This window comes from Poecilia reticulata, chromosome 12 (genome assembly GCF_904066995.2).
Source record: "Poecilia reticulata chromosome 12, P_reticulata-male-v2, whole genome shotgun sequence".
Lineage (NCBI taxonomy): Eukaryota > Metazoa > Chordata > Actinopteri > Cyprinodontiformes > Poeciliidae > Poecilia > Poecilia reticulata.
The window spans coordinates 22,848,237-22,864,673 of NC_088841.1; the positions used below are offsets into that span (position 1 = coordinate 22,848,237).

The 16,437-nt window shown below is 37.4% G+C and overlaps 1 protein-coding gene across 1 annotated transcript; it reads left to right on the top strand.

The window, feature by feature from the left end:
* The first annotated feature begins 3,747 nt into the window (after window positions 1-3,747).
* Window positions 3,748-10,218, top strand: gfi1b (growth factor independent 1B transcription repressor). Its single transcript, XM_008424660.3, has 7 exons — window positions 3,748-3,919; window positions 4,187-4,290; window positions 4,788-4,964; window positions 6,501-6,730; window positions 6,955-7,092; window positions 8,049-8,214; window positions 9,250-10,218. Exons 2-7 carry the CDS (start codon window positions 4,194-4,196, stop codon window positions 9,426-9,428), a joined length of 987 nt encoding a protein of 328 aa, XP_008422882.1. The 5' UTR covers window positions 3,748-3,919; window positions 4,187-4,193; the 3' UTR covers window positions 9,429-10,218.
* The last annotated feature ends 6,219 nt before the right edge of the window (window positions 10,219-16,437 follow it).

A 16,437-nucleotide genomic window follows, 5' to 3' on the forward strand; every position in this document is an offset into this window, starting at 1 on the left:
AAAAAAAGTCTGATATTAAAGTTTGAAATTTGATAATAAAGTTAGAATTCTGTGAGATTAAAGTCAAAATTTTGAGATTCAAGTTCAAAATCTTTTTGATTTAAATCTTATAATAAAGTCAGAATTCTGATAATAAAATTTTAAATTTCATAACAAAACTACAGTTCTGATTTTAAAGTCAGAATACCAATCCTAATGCTTATATATAATGGACCTTAAATAAAAACACCTTATGTTTATTTTACAGCTGCCAGTTTTTGTCTCCATCATTTTTGCACACAGAGACTGAAATATTTTTCAGTTCTTCTTATTCGCTGAAATTAAGCCAGATTTGACTAATCTCACCATGAACTCTTAATTAAACTTTAGACTAGCGGTTCTCAACGTGGGCGCTACCGCCCCCCAAGGGGCGTTCAGAGGACGGCAGGGGGCGCTGGCGGACATTTTTACAAAAGGGGGGCGCTGGGATGCCTTTGGGGGGCGTTTGGTCGAAGGTAAACTTTACACCTTAAATGCACAACAATGCCAGTTTAGACTTTGAGCAACTTGGTAAAACTGTATTGTGTAACATTAAAACATGCTTGGCTGCAACTGTATCGATGGCAGCTCTTCTTCTATTCAGTGTTTGTAGCTTCTGTTAGCTTCTTGGCGCAGCTCCGTTCTCCTGCTACTGGTAGCTAAAATCACGATACCCTCACTGAGTATCCCTCTGAAAAATGAACCCATTTAAATAAAGAAATAAAGAAATCCCTCCATGGGTGATACCACGATAGAGAGCGTTCATTTTATAGCATTAACACCGGTGCTGTAAGTGGTCCGGTATAAAACGGGGGTGAAAGAACAACACAGCACTTTTAAATTTCAATAATTAGAATGCAGAAATTGTTTCCGTTGTTTTAAAAGGTTTATGTCAGTCTGCCTTTTCCCCATCGATATGTTTCCCGACCGCCCTGCACCTTAGGGGGTTAAAAAAAAAAGAAAGACGCGCACATTGAGCAAAACTCTGAAACAGGAGAAGCGGGACATAAAACGGAGCGACGAACTAGATGTGAATTATGGCATAAAAACAGAGAATCCGATGCTGAACAGTGAAAAATCAACACATGATGTGAAACACATGATGATTAGAAGGCGCAGCAGGTGATGAGATTACTGATGATGACCGTCAATAAACGATAAAATAAATCTATCAACAGGAAAAAAAAACTAAAGTGGACATAGCAATAAACCAAGAGAGGATAAAACTAGTCAAATAAAACTAAATGGAAATGAATGAAGAACAAAATTCAAAAATAAACTAAGAAACTAAAGTAAATGCAGAGGAATAAACTTGTATGGCAAGACCTTTAGAGCAATAATTAATATAGAGACTGTATGGCTAGGAATAAAAAATGACACACACATTGCGCAAAACTCCGAACAGGAGAAGCGGGACATTAAACGGAGCGACGAACTAGATGTGAATTATGACATAAAAATAGAGAATCCGACGCTGAACAGTGAAAAATCAACACATGATGTGAAACACATGATGATTAGGAGGCGCGGCAGGTGATGAGTGAAGATTACTGATGGATAAAATATATCTAGCAACAGGAAAGAAACTAAAGTGGACATAGCAATAAACCAAGAGAGGATAATACGAATCAAAGGAAACTAAATGGAAATGAATAAAGAACAAAATGCAAGAATGAACTAAGAAACTAAAGTAAACACAGAGGAATAAACTGGTATGGCAAGACCTTTCGAGCAATAAATAATACAGAAGACTGTATGGCAAGAATAAACAGACACTATTTCCAGATAAAAGGCAAAATAATATTGTTGAAATGTCATAGGTTTGTTGAGACCACATCTAGTACTGAGAATAAATATATCTTACAGCCCATAACAGTAAATAACTTATCACTTATGTTTTTAATTAGATTTGATATATTTATTTCTTCAATGTTATTTTTCAGGTCACTTTTAATGTCATGAGGCTGATGACTCCATGACACTTTCAATTTGACTCATTAGGATTTGATTAAGAACCAGATTTGTTCTTTGTAATTTCTGTCCAGTAAAACTATGAATCTATAAATCAATAGACAGGTCTATATAAAGATATAATCCATGTTTCTGGCTCATATTTGTATGGCATTAAAAGGAACTGGAACTTTTGTTTTTCCACTGAAAGCTCTGGTTTGCACAATAAATGCCATGTGGGTGAAGTTTTATGGATGATACTCTGATGTCCCATTCTCCTGAAGGCAGCACAGAGCTGCACCACCAGAAACTGACAAACACTGAAGAGAAGAAGAGCTATGATTAATGTAGTTACAGTTCTATCCATGTTTTAATGATGCAGAGCTCAGTCGTTTGCAAATAGTTCAAAGTTTAAACCGGCATGTTGTTCATCTTTTATCTGGTCATTTTGTGGAATATTTAACAACTAGAAAATGGCACAAAATAAGAATAATTTTCCACTCTGATTGGCTGCTGTTAGGCCTACAGATTTTAACTTGAATGTTCATTGCATTTTTCATAGATGCCTGTGAAAATAATTTCTATTCCCATGACTTTTTTGTTCTCTGGGAAATAATTTTTGATGATAAATACAGAAACAAGTATAAAAATCAAAACATCTACAATAGTGATAGTAATATTAATGGTATAATAATAGTCAGTGCAAAGTAGCCTGCAAATTCTTTGGTGGGGGGCGGTGAGGGACCTGGATAAAGGCTGGGGGGGCGCTGGCCCAAAAAAGGTTGAGAAACACTGATCTAGACTGAGACTAAAACAATGTGCATCACATCAGGTTCACATGATGGCAGCATTACATCGCCACATTTGTCTAATGCTGTATTTTCATTAACCGCAGCATAAACTCATCATAATTAATTAACAGAAATAAATGGTTAAAGACATCAAATGTGTGTAAATAATCTGCTTCACTGAATAATAGAGTTACTGAAATAAACATTGCGATATTTGCAGTAACATTCTAATTTATTATATTATATTATATTATATTATATTATATTATATTATATTATATTATATTATATTATATTATATTATATTATATTATATTATATGACACTTTGATGTTTTTCTCCACTAGATGTCGCTCTTGCACTCAAACTTCATTTTGTCTTTCTTACACCGAAACTCTCACAAATAATAATGATGACTAAGAAGAGGAAGATGATGATGGTTGTGCTTGTTATTATTATTAAAATTTACTTTTCACTTAATTGACTGAATAAATTGTGTTTCTGTGTCGCCATAGCAACCACCAGTTAGCCGTGCTTGGATAAGCAGACTGGTTTGGTGTGTGTATCTTTGGAGGCGCTAAAGTTACATATGTGGAAGCTTAAGACTCGTAAATCTTACACACAACGTTACTTTACTTTATTTTACTTTACTTTGTGTAAATCCAGTAAGCCAAACAGAAAGCGTTAGGGATTTCTTTAAAAAGTTGAAGTAAAGTTTTTGTTGTCCTTGTTTCTGCATTTTAATTAATTACGCAGGATTAATTTAAAAAAAAAATTTTGTTGCATATTTCGCATATTTAACGTGCTGTTGTGTAATTAAAAAAAAAAAGTATCTCCCCCTCATGCAGTCGCGGCTGTTTTGTATAACTGTTCCGAAGGCCGCTGTTTTTCTAAGCAAATTTCCACCTGCAGCTTGGCCTTTTCATTGGCTGAAACCACAGTCAGATTCCCCTGCGAAGTTATCTGATTGAAAATCAGGGAGGGGAAAAAAAGAGCGAGCTGCGAGCGCTGATGATGTTTCTTACTCTGCTTTAACGCTTCTGCAACTTTTAGGAAACGGATTTCTTTCTCTGTGTTTCCTTCTTTCTTTTTTTCCCCTTGCGACGCATTTTGGATCTATAAAGTTTATTATCGTTGTTTTAATTCGGGCTCAATTAACGGTGAGTCGGTGCCAACTGTTGCACATTTTCATAAATTGTATAATAACGCAAGCAGGCAGTTAACAACAATATCTTTAATTGTTTTTGGTGAACAAGAATAAAAACTTCTTCAAAGTTGCATTTTACCTCAAACCAATTATAAAATCTTAAAAAACATATTCTAATGTGTAACTTAAATATTTATTTAACATTATAATGACATTTTAGAAAGCTACATTAAAAAAAAAACAAATAGAAAACGTTCTGTGTGCTAATTTTGCGACGCAGAATCAACATGCCGCGGTCATTTCTGGTGAAGAACAAACGATGCGCCTCTTATAACATCCATCGCACTTATGAAGAGGAGCAGCCGGCGGAGTCTGAAGGCCAGGGTAAGACTTTATCTGTAAATTTAAATGGAAAATGCGTCATTTTTTTCTTCGCTAAATAAATGATATTTGCTTAAATGTTGCACGCGTTAAAGGGGCTGCAGAGTGGCGCAGTTGGTAGAGCTGTTGTCTTGCAGCAAGAAGGTTCTTCTGCATGGAGTTTGCATGTTCTCCCTGTGCATGGTGGGTTTTCTCCAGGTTCTCCGGTTTCCTCCCACAGTCCAAAAACATGACTGTCAGGTTAATTGGTCTCTCCAAATTGCCCCTAGGTATGAGTGTGTGTGTGCATGGTTGTGTGTCCTGTGTGTCTCTGTGTTGCCCTGTGACAGACTGGCGACCTGTCCAGGTGACCCCGCCTCTCGCCCGGAACATTAGCACCAGCACCTCCAGACCCCACTAAGGGACAAGGGTGTCAAGAAAATGGATGGATGCACGCATTAAAAATTGAAGCTGTTTGCAATGTGCTCAATTGTTTTGTTTATTTCTTGTGCATTTATCAGAAGTCCCGTCGCAGCTGCAGAGCACAGACTCATCAGAGGAGCCCCTGTCTGAGGGGCCCTCCCTGTCCGCAGACCGGTGCTCCCCTCCGGAGGATTCAGAGCCGCAGTGTCCGTTACCTGCTCACCCAGAGCCGGCCAGCCCGCCGCTGGCCCCCGCTCACCCCTACTACCTGACAGGTCGGTACCTCAACCAGACACAGGGCCTGTGTCCGGACTTTTTAAGCGTTTCATATATGTTGATATCGATAATCATATGCATAGTTCCAAATAAGTATTAACTGGAAGTGGTCCGCGCCATCTTAGTAGGCAAACACAGCGTAAAGCATAGCGGCTTGAGATCAACAAAAAGAAAATATGTGGACATTCTTGACCACTTTGGGAGAGATTTGACCCGTATAAAACGGAAATGTTTTCACACTATGATACAGTTAGCAGCCTATTTAACACAAAGCTTGAGTACAAAATACAATCATACAATCAACGTTTAAACGGATTTGTAAAGGATGTACGAACTCTTCAGATTTACAAGGTTCTGGTGATTGGCAAAGTACATGAAGTAACAAACACGTTGGCTACATTTCGGTGTTAGCTAGCAGATAAAAGCTACATCAGCTAAGCTGATTTTGCTAGTTCGCCAGTACAACAGTAATTATCTCTGATATTTATCTTAGTATTACACAGATATCTGTAGAGTACTCAAGTAGTTGTAATGTATTGTATTGTTTGTAAGTTAGATAGGAACGAGTCAAGAGCTAGCTCTAAGCTTGAGGCTTGTTTATCGTTGTCATGGCAACTCCATAGCAACCGACTGGCAAGATGGCTGTCAGTTACAAAGTTCACGGAAGTGTGACGTCCCATGAAAACTATGTATTGAGTAGTTTTTGTGTTTTAAATATGTGAAATGCTGCCAAACTGATTGCGAGACCTTTCCTGTTTTATCGGCAGTTATTGTTTAGTTTTAAGCAGTTATGGCGAAACCTGAAACTGCTACTTGTTATCCAGCCGGTTGTTGCTAGGTAACCAAAGAGTGAGTGAGTTAGTTGATTGCACCAAACTAGCTTAGCTGGCTGAGAGGTTGAGCGGCTATAAGTATGTACGCCTACATCTCCCAGAATGCTGTGCGGTTCTGGATCAGAGTTCAGTGAAAAGGTGTTTTTGTGCAGTGGTCTGATTCTGCTTGTTCTTCTTTTCTTCCCATTAAACTTCACATTATCATCATCCTGCCAGTGGAACTAGATATGAAAATTAGTCACTTGGCTATAATCTCATATATTTGCATGTAAATGCTATATGACACCCAATGTCCCATTTTTTAAAGAATAAATTTGAAACTATGTACACGTTTTGTACTTCCATCTAGTTCTCAACTGCTTTCTAAGGAAAACACTCAGCAGTTTTTTTGGCAATAAGTTAATTGTTTTTGGTGTCAGGAAATGAGCCATTTCAAAAAACCTCCAGAATGCAACGTCAAAAATCCACAGGCACTGCGCCGTTACCTAGCAACCCCAGCCTGCTACCTAGCAACCCAAGCGGAACTCCGGTATGGTTGGTCAGTTGGTTTTACTGCTCTGTGCTGTACAATGGCTGCTGGAACGCTGAAATCTCATTATCAAAGAATGACTTTGCGCACAAACTGTAATGAACATGTTTTGTGTCCTAACCTGTTAAGGGAAGCAGAACATTTCACCACTCAACTTGTTCTCCCTGTGTTAGAGCCCCACATGGCCGAGTTCCCACCTTACTACAAGCCTTCGTACGCCTGGGAGCCGGTGTCGTCGTCCTACGAGCTGCAGCAGCTGAGCTTCAGCCCCACGGTGCTGCAGCACGCCAGCAGCCTGTACGGCGGCCACATCAGCCGCAGTCCGCCGCTGCAGCAGCCGCTGGACTGCAGCACGCACTACTCCCCCACCTCCAACACCTACCACTGCATCACCTGTGACAAAGTAGGCAGCTTTTCTCATCACTGCGTGGAATGTCAATATTTAAAATGATGATTTCATTTATTAAAATTAGGGCCAATCAAAACCAACCTCGCTTTGTACAAATTATTCCACCCAGTGGTGTCCAAAGTGCGGCTCGGGGGTTTGAGTAAATGTTTTCTGTTAACAAATGAAATCAACATTTGCCTTTAATTTACAGGTTGTTTTTGCTGTTTTTTGTTGTTCAGGTGTTCTCAACCTCCCATGGACTGGAGGTTCATGTCAGGCGGTCGCACAGCGGAATGAGACCTTTTGGTTGCAGCATCTGTAGGAAAACCTTTGGGCACGCCGTGAGCCTGGAGCAGCACATGAACGTTCACTCCCAGGTAAACAAAAACACACATTACTTCAGATTTCGTAAAAATTGTAAACTTGTAAAACCGAGAAAACAGTAGTTTGTTGCCATAGTTCATTCATTTGAGAAATTATTGATTTAAGTCTGAAAAATATATTTTAAACCCCATCGAAAGTGAAAATTCAATATGGCTGCCAAATAATGGTGAAAGGCCGTTTATTTACACTTCTGATTGTTTTCATATCATTTACCATACTGTCATCAACATAGTTGTACAATGTTTGTTTGTGTTAAAATCAGATAAATACCATAATATTGTTTTGTGCTGCTAACAAAAGTTAGCATAAACAACAATGGCATATTTAAACATTAATTAAAATATTCAATTATGCATAGCACTATAAAAATCACAAGTAGAGGTTGTACAGTGGGATACGGGTTTTAAAAGTGCTACTAATACCTATAAGCCTGGCCTTGAATAGTAATAGTGCATTTTCTTTGTACAAGAAAATCTGATTTTTCAGTGAAAAACAAGAACAGACTGGGAAAGTCAAAGCTCACCCAGCTAATCTGAGTTTTATCCAGCTATACGCTGTAAAAAAAGAAAAGAAATCTGTAATTTATTGTCAAATACCAGCAGTTGTGGTTGCCAGAATTTTACTGTAATAAAGTACAGTACAGTACAGTATTTGTGCTGAAATCTCCACTTGTTAACATGTTTCTTTTGTGTTTTTATTCATAAAATGATTAGAAATGTATTATTAGCTTGTATTGCTAATAGTAGTTAGCATGAAAACGTAATGTTTTGAATCTAATACAGAGACATTTGCATGAGGAATTTCAGATGATTTATGGAAAAAACCTTGTGTCATTAGGAGTCAGGATAAATCCTTAAAGGACGGCAGTTCTACTTTTAAAAGATCGCAGTTTATTACTTATAAAAACTATCAAATGGGGCTGAATTGTTTAATTTTATTGTACGTTCAGGAAAAAAGCTTTGAGTGCAAGATGTGCGGTAAATCCTTCAAGCGCTCCTCCACGCTGTCCACACACCTGCTCATCCACTCCGACACCAGACCGTACCCCTGTCAGTACTGCGGGAAACGCTTCCATCAGAAGTCGGACATGAAGAAGCACACGTACATCCACACAGGTACTTACAGCAGAGATCCTCCCACTCCGTTCTGGACTTAACCTGCTACAGCATCAACCATTCAGTTATCAGCTGTTTGAAAAAGTGTAACATTTTAAAAATATTAGACTTTTCAGGGCTGCAGTTAACGATTACTTTACTAATCGATTATTCCGACGATGAATCAGATAAAAAAAAAGATCACACCGCTGATTTTTAGTTTAATATTAGAAATATATTTTTTAAATCCTTTTTTAAAATGAGAAAATAAACAATTTATTGCCTAAAATTCAATAAGACACAAATCTTTTAGTGAACTTTTGATTATTTGTAGATTCATCTGTAGCTAAAACAACAGGTTTTGTGATTTTACAATAAGTTAATTTATCATTTGAAAATAGTTTTTTTGTATTTATTCAGATCATATGTAATATTTAGGACTGTACAATTCACAGGACAGAACACAATACATAAAGTTATTTAAAAAGATTACAAGAATAAAGTTGGATGAGAAAAAAGTTGAAATAATAGAATAAAGTCATAAAATTATGATAAAATATTTTTGTTATTGTATTTGTAATTTTTTGTTAGTCTAGCCTTAACACTCCGTCGTTCATCCACACTGGATTTGCAGCTTTAATTAAATTTCCAGTTTGGGGTTTCGTTTCTGTCCAGAGATCTGCTTGATGATATCAGTTACTTTCCAGGTGCAGCATGGAGGATTTGTTTCCAGAGGTTATAAAGCTGCTGATAAATCAGAAAAAGAAGTTTAAACAAATATCCCGTCAATTTGCATGTCTGGTTTTCCTGCTTCGCGCCGCGCTCTATAAAAGGAAGTCTGTTCAGTTGACATTTGTTGACAGCATGGCTTCTACAAATCTGAACAATGGCGCGATTCTTCTCGATTGGTCGCTAATAGAAACTTTACCTGTGAGGTGAAAACATCTGATGCTGTTTTTAAGCAACTCTGATTTTTTCGCAGCTAAAGGAAAAATCAAATCAGTCAAGGGTGAAAAAAACAAAACAAAAAGTGAAATATTTTTTTTATTTTCGCAGGCGAAAAGCCGCACAAGTGCCAGGTTTGCGGCAAAGCGTTCAGCCAGAGCTCCAACCTGATCACCCACAGCAGGAAGCACACGGGATTCAAACCGTTTGGGTGCGACGTTTGCTCAAAGGGCTTCCAGAGAAAGGTGGATCTGCGGCGGCACCACGAGAGTCAGCACGGCATGAAGTGAAGGCGCCCGAATGTTTGTACATATTAGATTTCTATTAAAACAACGAGCGTCAGGTGTGTCTGGGATGGCAGGACTCCTTCAGGCAAACTGAAACGTAATATATAGGAATCCATCTTTAAAATCAAATGTCTGTATAAATGTGAAAAATTTGTATAATTTTGTATTTATTTTCTGGTCACTGCAACAAAAAAAAAACAACAACAAAATATTACCAAGTTTTGTAGTCTAGTTTCAATTCAAATACCTAATGTTACAAATCAGCCGTTACCTAGCAACCCCAGGGAAGACTGGCCCTGTTACCTAGCAACCCCAACGGAACTCTTTGAAAATCTGCACTTGAAATAAGACAAAATTTACAGGGAATAGGAGCTGGTTTTGAGTCAATTATTCCTTAACATGTGAAATAAAACATTTTAACTTATAGAAAAAGATTATTTAGATTATTTCACTTTGAACAGAGTTAGGGAGTAATTAGTTACATTTACTCGAGTAACTTTTTTGAAAAAAAAACTTTTTATTATGCTGTACTTTTCACTTTTACTTGAATAATTGTATTATGAAGTATTTCTACTCTTATTTGAGTAAACCTTCTGGATTTTCTACCCACTGAATGAAAAACAAACATGTTTTAACCAAAGATTCACCATAAACAGACACACACCTGCAGTTTCTGTTAAAGTTTCATAAGTTTTTTTATTGAAAGAAAACTGATTTGGATACAAATATTTTGTCTGATTTTGTTATTTTTTTGTTACCTATATGAATTATTGTCATTTTGGTTCTTAAAATACCAAAAAGTTAAAATTTCCACTTAACTTTGTGTTTTGACCCGTCTGATGATGTAATTTCTAAATATTAAGTGACTCATAATCTGATCAGTTACTCAGTACTTGAGTAACTTTTTACTAAATACTTTTTTACTTTAACTTGAGTAGTTGGGTTAAATATGTTGAAGTAGTTCTACTTTACTCAATTCTGGTTGCAAGTAACTTAAAAGTAAATTTTTTTAGCAAGATACAAGAGCTTATTTAAGTAAATAATTCTGCAATGTTGATAAAAAATTACAAGTTCCACTTTCAGATTATTTCACATATAATATTGGAACAATGTAGCAATCTGCTAGTGGAGCTAATCATTTTTATAATCAATATTACAGAATTATTTACTTGAATAAGTTATCATCTTACTGAAAATGTTAAGTTAATCTTGTCTTATTTTACGTGTACTTGAACTAGAAATTACACAAACATACTTGGTAGTATTTTGTATTTTTGCAGTGTTTGAATGATTCAGGTTGTTGGGGATAATAAACGATTTGATATAAATTGCAATCCTGTGAAATCTTTGCTTTTCTTTTTTGATAATAATCCGTGTTTCATAACCACACACTTGTTTTTTTTGTTTGTTTTTGCGCCACGGTCTCGTCTAAAGCAGGATGTGGGGTTCCTACAGGACTGTTAAGTCGTGTGAAAATCAGTTGCGTGACCAGAGAGATCCTGCAGTCAAATAACACACCTGGAGCGTCATGCAAATCCACGCGCAGCGCCTGATAGTGGACTAGAAAGCAGCAGGAAGGGAAAGTTGGGGAAGCGTTCAGGAATGGCTTCAAAAACATGAAAAAGCAGAAGTCAAATCGGAGGAAAGCTCATGAATTCTGCGTTTGGTTTAATTGGGAAACAAGGATTATTGAGTGTGTGTGTGTGTGTGTGTGTGTGTGTGTGTGTGTGTGTGTGTGTGTGTGTGTGTGTGTGTGTGTGTGTGCGTGTGCGTGTGAATGTGGAAAAGGGATTGATTACTTGAGTTAACTGCCGCCCCACCCTTCCAGTCTGTTGGATTTACTTACAACAAACAAACGGCGACAAATGCCGCCTTCCTCAAACACCAAAGCTGCTGGAGGCAAATCAGATCATCAGGAACGGCCTTTAAATCTGACGAGGAGGACGGCGCAGAAACGACGCTCACCTTTCAACAGGGACGAGTCAGTAAATCCACAGAACGCCTCGCACTGAAAAAACATGTTAACAGGTACTCTTAGTCTAGTTTCTAGTGCGAATGTCTTAGTCAAGTGGAAATAAGACAAAACTAACTAAGCTCATTTTTCTTGCTGTTTGTTACTGTTTTTGCACAAAATAATGAGAACATAATGAGATTTGAGCTATTTTAAGGCCTTCTGTCACTTTAATAAGCTGCCACTGGCCACACCCACAAACTCAACATTCACACTCACACGTTAAAATGGCTGCAAACAGATATATATCATACAGCTGTACATCTTTGAAGAGCAGAAGTGGAACCTCCTGCACAACCAACCAGAATGCAGCAAGTTGTTTCTGATTGTTAGTCAACAACAATACACTTGTGTTTTCCAGCAGCCGTTGTACAGCGCATACAGCAGTAACCATCCTCTTCATGAATCTGTATTAGAAAAACGGGGTGTGTTCAGTCAGAGGCTTCTTCAGACTCACTGTCATACAAACTGCTACAGGAGATCTTTCCTCATCGGCAATCACCATCTACAATAACTCTTATTATATTAATGTGGATTACAACAATCAATAAAATATTTCTGAATTTGAACTGAATTGATACAGCAGTAAAACCAGCTGACCAAACGTCCTGGAGTTCAGTTTGTGTTGCTAGGTAACAGGTGGAATTCTGCTGGGGTTGCTAGGTAACGGGTTGAGCTTCTCTGGAGTCACTAGGTGAAGGGTCAGTGCCTGATGATTTGTGACGTTACATCACTCAGGTTTTTGAAACAACTCATTCTCCAGACACCAAAAAACATAAAGGTCCTACCCAAAAATGGCGGAGAGTTTTTAAAAATATATATATATACAAACACTTGGCTTGTTTTTAGAAGCAGGAGGAACCAAAATGGAAGTACAAAAACATGCAAAATGTCAATTTTGCATAATCAGTACCCTATAAGTAAACATTCCTTAATATGGATGTAAAAGTGCTTATAACTTATAATGTGGGTAAAATTTCTTGCTATAAGTGAAATTATCTGCCGGTGGAACTTTTCATCAATATTAAGGAATTATTGACTTAAAAACAAGCTCTTATATCTAAGTGGAAATTGACTTGTAATTTAGTTTTATCATATTTAAAGAAACTAGACCCAAAAAAAATACTTAGCAAGATTTTGTGTTTTTGAAGTGTTCTTCCACATATTTGTGGTCCAAACTGACCTTATTTGACCAAACAACTCGTTTTTCTTTTCTTCCATGACTTTCTTCTTGCCACTTCAGGTAACTGCAAACCTCTGAGGCCTTCGCACAGCACAACACAAAACTGATTTCCTCCAGATAAATAAAAGAACACAGAGAAATTATGCAAATTCACAATCTGTCTTTGGAAAATATTACTTTTAAACAATTCACTGATTCTCGCATGCAGAAGCTGCATTTATCCCACAAACAGCCAATAATTCTGTATATTTTTCCAAATTTTGAATGAAATCAACCTTTATTTAATTGTTAGGCTGTGTCTTGCAAGCTTACAAATTCAAAATGGATGCGTGTGTGTTGTAAATGTAAAATATTTGAGTTTTGTCCAACACTGAAGAAGAAAGTCCAGTCTTCTGCAAATCTAATCTGAAAGAGTTTACACGGACTGCAAACCATAGCTGCAGAAATCAGAGTATTCCTGAGAACGGACCGTCTGACAAACAAATCTGAGGTCTCTGTATGCAAAATTTGTTGGCAAATAGAGGCGACAGGGTCAGGGTTTAATCCTTGGGAACAGTTAGACATACTGCGGCTGCAGAACCCCAGTGTGAGGAGACGGAGCAAATCAAAACGGTGCACAGGTGAGCAGCAGAACAAAAGCCTAAGATCCTCCAGGGTGGGACTGAGCAAACAGGACGTGAGTCCTGGAAGGGGCGGGCCGCGGCTGCCGGGGGTTGCCTGGGGAAAAACGGGAAAAACCGAAGGAAACTGTTCCCCGAGCCATTCCTGCTGAGTACGCAGTGGGTTAAAAACATTTCTTTTTTTAGGTTATACAGTTTAAAGTCTTGCTTTCTGTGTTGTTTTTCCAGAAAATGTATGCAATGGATGGAGCTATATTATTCTCCTTACAGACCAGCTGGAGCAGAAATATAAAACACACAGCCAAAGTTTTGCAAAGTGTGCAAACTATCTGGCAGAAACAAGTAAAGAGATAGAGCAGGATGTTCTGGATTTGTTTTGCAAATCTCCATGCAAATGAGCCGCAGCCAGTACTCTGGAAGCCGTGCAGGATGTGAAGGGTGTCTGAGCAAACGCCCCAGGCATCAGTGATGCATTCATGGAGTCCAGGCTGGGAGCCGTTCTCCCTGCCGGAGAGATTCATGGCTGGGAATCCGAATCACTGTTTACCGTTTTAAAGCTCCTGTCGTCAAACCAGACAAAATCTCACCAAGGAGTTTTAGAGATTCAACTGCAAATATATAAATACGCTAGAAATAAGAGAAAACTGCCTCACAAGCAGAGTTGGGAAGTAACTACTTACATTTACTTGTGTAACTTTATTGAAAAAAATTAACTTTTAAGAGTATTTTTATTTTATTATGAAATATTTCTACTCTTACTTGAGTGAAATTTCTGGATTTTCTACCCACGTAATGAAAAACAAAACATGTTTTAGCCCAAACTCCACCAGACACAGACACACACCTGCAGTTTCTGTTAAAGTTTCTGAAGTTTTATATTGAAAGAAATTGATTTGGAAAAATGTTATTGTTAATTTTTGTTACTTACATAAATTATTATAATTTTTGGTCCTTAAAATGCCAAAATTTCCACTTTATACTTGATATTTTGGTCAATCTGATGATGTAATTTCTAAATATTAAACGATAATTTGATCAGGTACTTTTTTACCCTTATTTTCTTGGATGGCTACTTTTTACTTTTACTTGAGTTTCAAGTAAATTATTCCTTAATATTGATGAAAATGTTCTAGTTCCACTGGCAGATTATTTCACTTATAACAAGACATTTTACCCATGTTATAAGTTTAAGTGATTTTTCATCTATATTTACAAAATTCACGTTTTTATACTTACATTTTTGTGTCAACTGCCTCTAAAAACAGAAAACACAAAGTCGATTTTGAATGAAATGTTTCGAAAACCTCTGGATTGTAATGCAACAAACCAGCAGGAACTGCGCCGTTACCTAGCAACCCCAGGGAAGGCCAGCCCGTTACCTAGCATCCCCAGGGAAGGCCAGCCCGTTACCTAGCAACCCAAACGGAACTCTGCACTTGAAATAAGACAAAACTAACTTACAAGTAACTTTCAGCAAGATGTCAGAGTTTATGTAAATAATTCCTTAATAATTGATGAAAATGTTCTGGCAGATTATTTCACTTATAACATTTTTACCATATTTTAAGTTAAATAATTTGCCAGTCGAACAAGACTGAAAAGTTACTTTTGTCTCATTTCAAGTGTACCAAGATATCTGCACTTGAAACCAAACCAATAATACTTTACACTATTCAAAATACGGTCAAATTATCTACACATAAAGACACAAATAATTGAAATTTTACAGATAAATTGAGACAAACAACAAAACGGCTTTGTTTTTTTCAATGTTTAATGAAATGCCAGCATCACTCCTGAACAGAAAAAGTAAGTGTCTGCAGATTTCCTCTGTGTGAGTGACGCCAGGAAGACGCAGCGCGATCACTGCTGTCAGTACGGGGCGTGATGCAGGCCTGCAGTCCTGCCTTGCTGCAGATAAGTCCTGTGGTGACGGCTAAGTGACGCTAGCTAATGTCCACGCCTGACTGAGCATTAGGAGTCAACAAAAACAAAAACCATCAACCTCTCTTAACGTGTTTTCTTTCAACGTTTACACCTGTCTTTAAAGCTGCGTCATGGCATTAAGATAAAATTGAATAAAACTCTAATTAGTCGTGTTTTTTAAACAAATTGGGGCAATTAGATGTACTTAAAAACAATTATATAAAAGTGGCATTAAATATATCCAAAATCTTAAAAACTAGACTTACATTTTGTTGGTAAACTTTTTTTTTTAAGTTGTGTTGCTTCAACCAGCTGTTTTCTCTGAGTTCTTGGAAGTTGAAATTCCAAGTCAAAAAATAAGAACAAGAACAGAACATGTCTGAACTTGGAAAGTCAGTTTCCTAACCAACCGTGACCTCAAAATCCAATATGGCTGCTCTATAGGAACAACTCTAAAATGCATACTAACTGTTATTTAAGAGTTTGTTTAACTTATTCACATTTCTGTTAACCCAAATCTGAAATGTTCTGTGTTTTAGCAGTTTATCTCCTGGTACATTCACAAACATTTCTGGTATTTGAAAACTAAAATATTATGTATTTTTACAGTATATCTCACTAGCATTGACATGAAAACACAGGAAAAATAGTTATGTTTTGTTTTGGGGTCTTTTTTAACAGCGTATAGATTTTCTTTTAGGGGTGTCAGAGGGAAGGGGGCTGACTATAGATGTCTGTTACAGTTTTCATTCCATTTTTCAGTAATGTATTATGTGGTTTACCACATAAAATCCAATCAAAAAGCGAAGCCTGTGGTTGTAAGTCGACACTCTGTGTTAATCTTTCTGCAGACTGATGTGGTTAACATCAAACTACCTGAGGAAACCAGACAAACCAGAGTTCCTCCACACTTCATCGCATTCATTTGTGGTTGTTTTGGCGCCTCCATTGCTTTGCATCCAAATTAGCTAACCTGTTATGATTCATCTGGGAGAGTTGCTAAATCTAAGACATGAAGGCGCAGGGTTTTTTCCAGGCCTTTGAATATTTTGCATTTTGTGTTCTGCTTTGCATATTGCATGCTACATTTCGACCAAATCAGTACAAATACAGATGATGATTTCACTACGAGTATCTCAGGAATAGCAGCCAATCGATCTCTCTTATTCTTCTGTTTCAAAAACAAAATAAAATGTTTTTTAATTTTCATCTGTAGCGGTTCTCAACGTGGGCGGCCCCCCAGGGGGCGTTCAGAGGACGGCAGGGGGCGCT